A 10449-nucleotide genomic window follows, 5' to 3' on the forward strand; every position below is an offset into this window, starting at 1 on the left:
CTAACAGTAGAACGGTAGTAGTTGACGCTAGTAGCAGTGTTGCCGGGTAGTGTGTATTGATAGTCTTTGTGTTTTGTTTGTTTTGTTAGTTTTGTGTGCTAGTGGCGGTGTCACGTAGGGTGTAATAAATGTGCGTCTGTATGGGTACACCTGTCGTTTAGGCCATTGTTTCGGTCCGATTGTTCTCCTGGGAGACTCGTGGCAAGTGCTCGCCTGAAGGGCAACCCTGCTATGCCTAGGATTTGACGCTAATGGGCGCTATTTTGCACGCAGCGGAAACTTTCGTCCGGAGGATAGTTAACGGCTCCGCTGAGATGTGGGGTATGCATTGAGCTTCAATTTGGCAGATGCCGTGGGGACTGACGAACGTACCCTGCACCTCGCTGTACCCTAGAGAGAGGAAGATGCCCTGTACTCGCAGCCACAGGCAGACACCTTCTCACCTGAAAGCAATTCCGTCCCGCTTCCAACATGCAGGTTCTGCACGGGCAGCACGATGCACAATTACATGTTCATCCATCTTCGAAGCGCCCATATTCCTCCCCATCAAGGTCATCATGATAGCAGCGTCTGTTCCTCCCCTTGCCCGGCCATCAGCTTCTGCTGGCATGCGGTGTGTGGGGGATTGCAGCCTGCGCTGGGCGTTTGTAACACGTGGTCGACTGTCACCTAAAATTGGTTTTTCAGGAAAGGAAATGACACAGCAACTGTCTCACATATCTCATGGACACGTGAACCACGCCGTAATAGAAGGGATAAAGGAGGGAGTGAACGAAGAAAGGAAGAAAGAGGTGCCGTAGTGGACTCCGGAAAAATTTCGACCACCTCGGGATCTTTAACGTGCACTGACAGCGCACAGCACACGGACGCCTTGCGTTCCCGGGCGACCGCTGCGGTTGGGTTCGAACCTGGCAGTCTGGCTCAGCAGACTAGCGCCTTAACAACTGAGCCACAGCGGCAAAAATACATTTTGCTTTGGGAGCCAGCTGGAGCCGGTTTTAATGTTCCTGCCCGTTCAGCGCAGAACCCGGCTGTGATGGAGGAATATGGGCCCAGGATAGGTACCGCACTCGGAGGCCATGCGACAGGGTTTTGACTCGTCTGTCTGTTTGTGCCGCAGCTGCAGGCGCTGCGCTGTGAAGTGGCGATGGTTACCATAGATCAACACCCCGAGCAAGCCAGACACGAGGCACCAGTGAACACGCTCCTTTTACTACCTCTGCCCTTCTACCTCTTCTGCCCTTCTCCCTCCTCCTCCTCCTCCGCTGGCGCTAAAAGCGCTATCCATATAATCGCGTTATCATCATGTTATCGCTCGCGACGATAGTCGCTAGGCCATCGCACTTTTTGTGTAAAAAGGCTTATATTTACGATTATGGCCAGTAAAAATCATGGCGCCGGCTTTGCTTCCTGATAACGTGTGGTTAAACCTATAAATGGTGTCGCCGGTGCCACAACTGCCTAAGTGATGCAGGTAATGGTATTAGCTGTCTAAATTCACTTCCTTACGTTGTTGTTCACGTTGTGAAATTAGAAAAATCAGTGTCATTTAGCCGAATGCTCTTTTTAATTCATCTATTTTAGCGTAAATGCTTTGCCTGTAAAACGCGTACCCTGACTTGCTTTATTTATTCACCTTAACGGTCGTTTAAGTACAGAAAGCATTCAGTTGAATGGCAGGAATGAGAGAAATAGTTTATTTATTTCAGTACCCTCAGGGACCGAGGGCATTCCAGAGGGGAGTGGGGTACAATAGACAAAATAACAAAAGAACAGCAGTCACAAGTAACACAAAAATTTGAACAAAAATATGGCTCGCGCAAATCAGTAGGTTACAGCAAATACAATCAAACAAATTAACAGTCATTTAACACGAAATTATGAGCAAATAATAAAAGTAAGCATAAAAGTAAGCATACCACGCAAACAAGCATACCACGCAGACCAGGTCTGTTTGAACTACCACATAAGCTGAAAATAATAAACGGCAGGGCGCAAGAATTACATATGCTATGTTACCATCAAGTTAGTTAAAGCCGATTTAAACACAGAATGGTCACTTATTTCGACGACCGATCGGGGAAGGCGATTCCATTGTGCCGATGTGCTGGGGATGAATGAGTTGTAAAAGTGGTTTGTTTGGCATGAAAGAATACCAACTTTATGACGATGATCGATCCGAGCTGAAACGTAGCAAGGTGGCGTTATAAATTTTCTCTTAAGGATGGGGTTATCGTAGTAAGTCGTATAAAATAGACAAACGCGGGATATATTTCTACGTTGCGACAGTAGTGGGAGTGATAAGCTTGATTTCATGGCATTGACACTAGAGTTACGGTGATAATTCGAGAGAATGAAATGGGTCGCACGGTTCTGTATAGATTCGAGTTGGTATATTAGTGTCTCTTGATAGGGGTCCCAGATAGATGCAGCATATTCTAGTTTACTACGAACCAACGACTTGTAGAGAAGCAGTTTTACGGAGCTGTAAGAAAGAATAATGTTACGGCGTATGTAGCCCAGCATGCGGTTAGCGTTATTGCTTACAAAGTCTATGTGTACTTTCCAAGAAAGATTATGGGAAATGAAGACACCTAAATATTTGTAAAAAGGCACAGACTCAAGGCTGCAAGTATTAAGACGATATGAAGGCAATGTGGTGTTACGACGAGAAACCCGCATGTACTTGCACTTTTTTATGTTTAGTTCCATGTTCCATTTGTTAGTCCATTCAAGAGCATGATCAATATCCGATTGAAGAAGAGCTATATCAGAGTCACTGTTAATTTCGCGGTATATGACGCAGTCATCACCAAAAAGATTTATTGTTGAACATAGATTGTCAGGTAAGTCATTGATATATATAAGAAAAAGCTGAGGCCCTAGAACAGAGCCTTGTGGTACTCCAGATCCAACTGGAGAAGTGAAGGAAGAAGCATTATTAGCGGTGACAAATTGTGAACGATTAGTGAGAAACGAATGCAGCCACCTAAGAACGTTAGGGTCGAGGTTAAGTTTACTAAGTTTTAAAAAAAAGCAGTTGATGAGAGACCTTGTCAAACGCCTTTGAGAAATCGAGGAATATGCAGTCGACAACGGAACCCCTGTCGAGGAATGAGTTTAGATCATGTGTGACGGTTAAAAGCTGTGTTTCGCAAGAAAACCACTTCCGAAATCCATGTTGACTGTCCAAAAAAAGGCTTTAGAATCAAGGAACGATGCAAGGTGAGAGTAAATAACATGCTCCATGATTTTACACGGAATGCTGGTAAGTGAGATGGGTCGATAATTATGCGGGGAATGTTGATCACCAGATTTATGCAAGGGAATCATCTTCCCAACCTTCCAGTCATCAGGTATGCATGCTGTTTCAAGAGATTGCTGAAATAGGTTAGAGAGTATTATTGTGCTGTATACTTTGGTTTTAATCAAGAACTTACAACTAATGTTATCAACACCACATGATGAAAAAACCTTTTGTTTTTCGACTATTTTTTCCACTCCAGCAGGATCAAAGACAATAGAATCCATCGGTAAAACGTCAGCACTGTTATATGCAGGGGTTACCGAACACTGATTTTTGGAAAAAGCTGAAACGAATACACTGTTTAGAACATTTGCACATTCATTAGGATGAATTAGTTGGTCACTGGAGTCTTTACGGCTGATGGATGAATTGTCTTTTTTGTTAACTACGCTTCAAAATTGCCTATGGTTATTTATCAAAAGGGAAGATAATGTGTCATTGAAAAACAAATCTTTGGCATCCTTCAATGCACTTTTATATTCAAGGGCCGCGGCCTGATAAGCAGTGCAACGTTCTTGGGAACCGGTTAGTTTTGCAGAGCGGAACATGCGTTTTTTCTTATTACAGAGCCGTTTTAACGATTTAGTGAACCATGGTGATTGACGGTTAGAGGTGATGACTAAGCGTGGAACATATTTTTCAGTGAGTGCAGCAACTTTTTCTTTAAACAGGCTCCAGTTAGCATTCACTCAGCGATCATGAAAGCTTACCAAGTAATTGTCTAGAAAAACAGACAGTTCAAGGTTAATAGCATCAAAATCAGCATTTTTGTAATCATGGATATATTTACTGTGGTTACGTTGATGGGGAACTGCGCAGGTCAAAGCAAAATGAAGGAGTAGGTGGTCACTTAACCCTGGCAAGTATGATAAGGGCTGGAAAAAATCAGGCGATGTGGTGAGTACCAGATCGTGGATATTAGACGCAGTAGGTGAAATTCGAGTTGCTTGCATTACAAGTTGGGATAAGTTAAAATCACTGCACAAATTCAAGAACATGTCGCATTCACTTGAAAAAGGTTCACAATAAGATCTCACATTAGACCACACTATGTTGGAGAAATTAAAATCACCCAGTAAGATAAAGGGACTGCTCGGATAACGGACTGTAATCATATGAATGACATCATGAAGATCGTTTACAAAGGTGGGGGAGGTAGACGGCGGACGATAGCAAACGCCCACTATCAATTTCCTAGAGCATGTGCGAATTTAAACCAGTACAAGTTCCAACGCGCTTACAAAATGGATCGGAAAAGACATAACAGTATCAGCAACAGCTACAAGCACGCCTCCGCCACATCTAGAACCCCTGTCGGACCGATAAATGTTATATCTCTTTTTACAAGAAAGAAGTTCACAGCTATCTATCTTCGCCGATAGCCAGGTTTCAGTAAGACATACAATGGCAGCATCGCAAGCATCAATTACAGAACAAAGATCATCTCGTTTAGGTATTATGCTGCAAATATTTGTGAACAAAAAAGAAAGTAAGGTAATGGCCGGGGACTTAGTTCCACTGTCCCTCGCGCAGTGCTAATTGGTAACAAGTTCGGTCGGTGGCGCGGAGGCGCTGTGGGTATCATTCGTAGGGTCCTCAGAACGGTCGGTTGGCAACGGGAGGCGCTTGGGATTTCATGAACGGAGTCATCAGAGTGATTGTAGGAGTAGCATTTATTTTTTATGTAAAGCTTATTGAAGCGAAGCTTGAAAGTGAGCGGCTGGGATTTGCCAAATCCAACCAGTTGTTTTCTAGCGTGACGGGTGGCCAAAGAAAAATCCTCGCTAAGCGTAATTTTTTCATCCTTGAGCTTAGAACAGTTCAGCAGTATTCTCTGCTTTACCTTGAAGGATGAAAATTTGGCAATAATTGGTCGACATTTTTCCGATGCGAACCCACCGAGCCTGTGCGCTCTATCGATCAAAATTTCAGAGGACAGAATTTCCAAGCAGGATGAAAGAACCTTGACTAGCTTTTCTTCTGACTGAGCCCAGGACTCTGATTGCGCGTCAGGCATGCCATAGAACAGAAGGTTATCGCGTCGCTGCCTGTCTTCAAGTTCAGGCAGGCGCGCGCGCAGCTGAGAGTTTTCACTAGAAAGTTGGTCAACTAACTGCTGAAAAGGATGTACTTCCTTCTCGGTTTCGTCAATGGTAACAGTTTTGCGCTCAACGTTAGTTAATCTTTCGTTCATTTCGCTCAAATCTTCTAACTTCAGCTGGGAATTCTTAAGATCATCAATAGACTTTATGAAAGCCTTTTGGTCCAGTTGCATTTTCGCACTTCGCGTGTTCAAAGTCTCCAGTATTGCAAACATATCTTCCAACTGCTTAGACTGGACGTCAGGAAGAGAGTCCTGTACCTGATGCCTCGTGTTAGGCCCAGGATTGAGCTCGACGTCCCCGGACAACGCCAGCAGTTGGTTTACAATATCAAAGCATTCACTGAACACACAAAGCAAAACTCCCGGGCATGGGAACAGCAACAGGCACACGTCATTAGATTTCTTAGCGTACAGGGAAGTAACAGAACTAACCTGGACGAAGAAGCAGAGCGGATTAGGTGGCCGCATCCTGGTGCTGTTCTCACGCCCACTAAGGGCGCCGGGGGCCCGCCAGCTGTTCATATAGGCAGCAAATGATGTCGCTGTTGATCTGGATCTTTCATGCGATGGAGGGACGGCGATGAAAATGTGCCTGTCTTGCGGGCATGCGACATCACAAGTGTGGTTGAAGTGGTAGGGCAGCTTGCTGATCTCATGGGTAGGTGACGATAGCGGCGCATTGCTGAACAGAGCCCATGCCGTAACCTGGACGAAGAAGCAGAGCGGATTAGGTGGCCGCATCCTGGTGCTGTTCTCACGCCCACTAAGGGCGCCGGGGGCCCGCCAGCTGTTCATATAGGCAGCAAATGATGTCGCTGTTGATCTGGATCTTTCATGCGATGGAGGGACGACGATGAAAATGTGCCTGTCTTGCGGGCATGCGGCATCACAAGTGTCGTTGAAGTGGCAGGGCAGCTTGCTGACCTCATGGGTAGGTGACGATAGCGGCGCATTGCTGGACAAAGCCCATGCCGTAACCTGGACGAAGAAGCAGAGCGGATTAGGTGGCCGCATCCTGGTGCTGTTCTCACGCCCACTAAGGGCGCCGGGGGCCCGCCAGCTGTTCATATAGGCAGCAAATGATGTCGCTGTTGATCTGGATTTTTCATGCGATGGAGGGACGGCGATGAAAATGTGCCTGTCTTGCGGGCATGCGACATCACAAGTGTCGTTGAAGTGGCAGGGCAGCTTGCTGATCTCATGAGTAGGTGACGATAGCGGCGCATTGCTGAACAGAGCCCATGCCGTAACCTGGACGAAGAAGCAGAGCGGATTAGGTGGCCGCATCCTGGTGCTGTTCTCAAGCCCACGCAGTTTAAAAACAATGCTGCAGATTTCGCAGTATTAGTGATGGTCACCTTTAATTGCGCAGCTACCCCTATTCGACACGGCGGCAGCGGGGAAGTTACTCCGTCGTGACTGGTTTTACGAATAATGGTATTTTCGGCGAAATCACTTGAATAACACTACGCACCACAGTAGCGGCATCTTAGCCCACGAACTGAATTCGTTGTCGAGTTGAACACGCTATAAATTCTTAAGCATCAAGTCTGTTCATTAAAAAAAATGTTCCACGGGTCGCAATGCCTTCTCAGTAGCTCGGCGTCGCTCAGTTTGAGCAAGGCGATTCACTGGCCATGTAGGTGCGCTGAGGCTTGTACTTTCAGCTCAGGGTGGAAATTTTCTATGCCAACCAGTAGCTAGAACCATGGTCGAAGATTGCTACCGCCGTGCTGCCTATTTATTAGTGCGCTTGCTTTTATAGTGGCGATTCCTCTCATTTAGCCTTTGTGTGTTTTTCTGTCTCTCTGTCTGAGGCCAGTTTTGTGGCAGGCTGCTCAACGAATCGTGAGAGGCTGCTCGTGAAGAGCGACCTGGATCGCAATCCAACCTAGGCAACCCATGTGTCGCCGATGGCAGCGCCTGCGACAGAAGGACAGTGGCGCGTTGCTTGACCACTGCACCACTGCGCCAGCATTGGCGCGAATACTCAAAGCGATCTATGGATGCAGAGAATGACCAATTCCGCATATCTGGACAATAATCCATTAACGCTACCTAAACAACTGCCATCCCTAAACGCGGGATCTCGGCACACTAGGCGAAGTGAAAACCGAACTGCTTGCGCACCTAATTCGGATTTTGCATAACTACGCAAATCGAGCACCATTTTGTTTATCTTTTCAATCTCCAGAGCCAGCTAATTTTGCCGGGGGATAGTGGCTCGCTGTTCAAAAGGAATCACATCCTGGACTGCGACCCCTCCTTCTAAAACCTATCGCTGCAAGCCCGAAAGGAGCATCGAGAAGCTAGCAGTACGAGAAAATCTCAATCAGTTTCTGATCGAGGCGCTCCCTCGTTTTCTCTCTTTTGTGGGGAACTCGCTCCGCTTCGTCCCCTTTAGGGTTTGCTTCTCCGCGATGCACCCTCCCTACCCTTGTTAATTACCGTAACTAACAAGGGAGGGCGCCGGCGTCGCGTGCCATGAACAGTCTCATTGCCATGAACAGTCTCATTGCGCTCGCGTGTGCGGGGGAGACTAGCTTTCTCTTGGGCTCGGAAATTAGGCGCGCATGGACTGTTCGGCGTGACGCTCCGCTCTTCGCCAGCGTGGCGACACCGTAGCGGCAGAACGTTCTCCCGCATCTCGCCTCGTCTGGCCGCGGAGTATTTCACCTGCCCTAACGTGGGCGAACACTCGTTCGTAACATTGCTGGTGAGTCGGACAACGTCGATTCCTTAGCTTGTTTTCTTGCTAGTTGAGTTGGCGTTATTGTTGTTGTAGTATTGTCTGTTTGTGTTAGCCAATGTGTCGTTTCTTCGTTTCCCTCAGAGTAAGACCCGCCGTGGTCGGCGTGCGCTCGGCAGCGCACGCGATCACGGGGCGGGGTTCGGCTGTTCTAAACTGTGGCAGCCGCGGTTAAGTGGGGAAAACGTATTTGTTCCCACTAATTATAACCATATGCTCCGGTAAACTCCTTATGAAACGGTTCGCCGACTGGCTGCCCTGTCAACCGAGGCCACTTTGACCATGTGAGTGTGGCGCCATGTGTGGAGATGGCATTGGTGGCCTTCAATGTTGTAGCGCATAACAGCTTGGCGTCAGCGTGTTTACTGGTGAACCGACATGCTCCGACTGCCACGATTCGGTGAATCCCGGTGAATATCTGCCATGCAGCTCCCATAGGACACCTCTGCTAGCATGACTGCAACCAAAACTGAGACAGCGCTGTGCCCAGAGAAACGAACGAAGCAAACCTTGCCGCTGTGGTGCGATGGCAGCGGAACTCTACGGCTGTGCTCGTGGTCCCGTGTTGCAAACCTTCCTCCATTGAGGTCTCAGTTCGGTGTGGGACGTTATAAAAGCGTTCAATTTCATCCACATCATCTAGGTATATAAGACAATACGAATACGAATGCGTGAGTACCATTTAAATAGCTTCGTGTTGTATTGGAAAGCGAGTAAAACAGAAATTTGTTAGCAATACAATCGTCACGAGATAAAACAATGTGTTTTATGTCGCGCCATACCGGGTACATTAGCTACGATTGATCATACCGCACAGCGTATGTACACATGCCATTTTTATCGGATAAAGAGATGCCCTGGATTTACAGTTGCTTGTTTTCGATATATATCGGCGGATGTTATTTATAGTCTTTCTCTTTGGGCCAGTTAAAATTGACACGACAAGAGGTACGTGGAGCGCGTAACCGCTGTGGTCTGCAGTATTTCCATGTTCTGTGGAAAAGCATAAATTGGTAAGAATGGCAGATGTGGGAACGGTAGACAGCGCGATCAGTCCCAAGCGGTCGACTCTCTAGCTACGAAAGGCTGCCTGGCTGAATAATGGCGAAGATGCACAAGTGCACAGGAAGTTGCTTCGACGTGCGTGTTTCGATGACTGAAAAGCCGAAAAAAATGTTTTTCTTTTTTCAATATCATCACACGTCTTTATAACCGCACTAACAGCATACATTGCCCCCATTTGTTTCCGATGTCTTACGCCACTTTATGTCCCCAGTTCCAGAAAGTAATGAGCCTGTATTGCTTTGGGTCTACGTGGGCTTATTGCGATTGCTTGTTACATTTGCATTCGTACCTGTCACATCTGTTACGAGATGTTGTCGCCCTTTGTATCGCGTGCCGCAACACGCAGTATTTTCTGTTTGTTTCTTTTTACTGTTTTTCTTTGGCAGCTCACAGGCATAATTACGGTGGATGGCTAAGCGACAAATGAAGCTGAAAGCGTTTCGTGCGTCATTCTTCTTGTGGACTATCCGTGTCCGCACACACACCCTTACACAGTCTAGCCGCCTGCTAAACATGAGCAGAGTAAAGCCATTTTTATGACGCATTTACAACAGGGCCCTCTGTGCAATCATGGCGCTACTTTCGAAGAAAAGAAACGCGGTCGAAAATCGGTAGACAACAGAACAGTGGTTGCGGTTGCAAGCTGCAAATGCAGGCTGTTTCGATCCCCAGCCCCATCCCATTGAAAGCCAGATGGTCTCCTCTGCAACGCGTGTGGCTTCGTCTCTTTGCCACGCACGCGTCAGTGCGAGCCAGGCAGTTATCTGAAGAGGTCGCTCCAGTACAGCGCGTTGGAGGCGTGGGCACATCGGGGCAAACACCTTAGACCCAGTGTAGCAAGTACCATTGTCACACATCGAATTGCCCCTTTGCGCATCCAGAGCGCATGTGCTACCGCTGAGGTTCTTCTGCTCACCTGCCGAACAACCCCGTATGCCGGGCCCGCACCCGGAAGCGTCGCCAGTGCGGCAAAGTGGGCCATTTGGACTTTCTTTGCAAGTCGTCTGATTTTGAAATTCAGCAAGTCGAAGACACTGCTGATGCGCCGTCAATGCCGAATGACTCGAGCAGTGCGGTTATTTTACAGGTTGACAGTAGGAAAAATGGAATTTTTGCCTCTGTCCTTATTGAAGGCACGTCTATCCGCTTCCTGACTGACACCGCCTCATAAGTTTATATTCTTTCTGAATATCTTTACCGCAGGGTATATGCTTGGGCTTGTTG

General features: G+C 47.2%; 1 protein-coding gene across 1 annotated transcript; it reads right to left on the reverse strand.

The window, feature by feature from the left end:
• Window positions 1-555: 555 nt before the first annotated feature.
• On the reverse strand, window positions 556-10207 carry LOC144098020 (uncharacterized). The gene is made up of 3 exons (XM_077630590.1): window positions 10142-10207; window positions 4911-5843; window positions 556-669 (listed from the first exon to the last, which is right to left on the reverse strand). The coding sequence occupies exons 1-3, from the start codon at window positions 10205-10207 to the stop codon at window positions 556-558; spliced, it is 1113 nt and encodes a 370-aa protein (XP_077486716.1).
• Window positions 10208-10449: the final 242 nt, after the last annotated feature.

This window comes from Amblyomma americanum, chromosome 7, assembly GCF_052857255.1.
Source record: "Amblyomma americanum isolate KBUSLIRL-KWMA chromosome 7, ASM5285725v1, whole genome shotgun sequence".
In the NCBI taxonomy this organism is placed as follows: domain Eukaryota; kingdom Metazoa; phylum Arthropoda; class Arachnida; order Ixodida; family Ixodidae; genus Amblyomma; species Amblyomma americanum.

Excerpts from the sequence above, each read along its gene's own strand:
- LOC144098020 (XM_077630590.1), bottom strand. The coding sequence starts at position 10,207 with ATGGCCCACTTTGCCGCACTGGCGACGCTTCCGGGTGCGGGCCCGGCA. Across the intron at positions 5,844-10,141 it reads CATACGGGGTTGTTCGGCAG|GTTAGTTCTGTTACTTCCCT; the intron begins GTGAGCAGAAGA and ends TTCTTCGTCCAG. Across the intron at positions 670-4,910 it reads CCTCCCGTTGCCAACCGACC|GTGACAGTCGACCACGTGTT; the intron begins GTTCTGAGGACC and ends AACCAATTTTAG.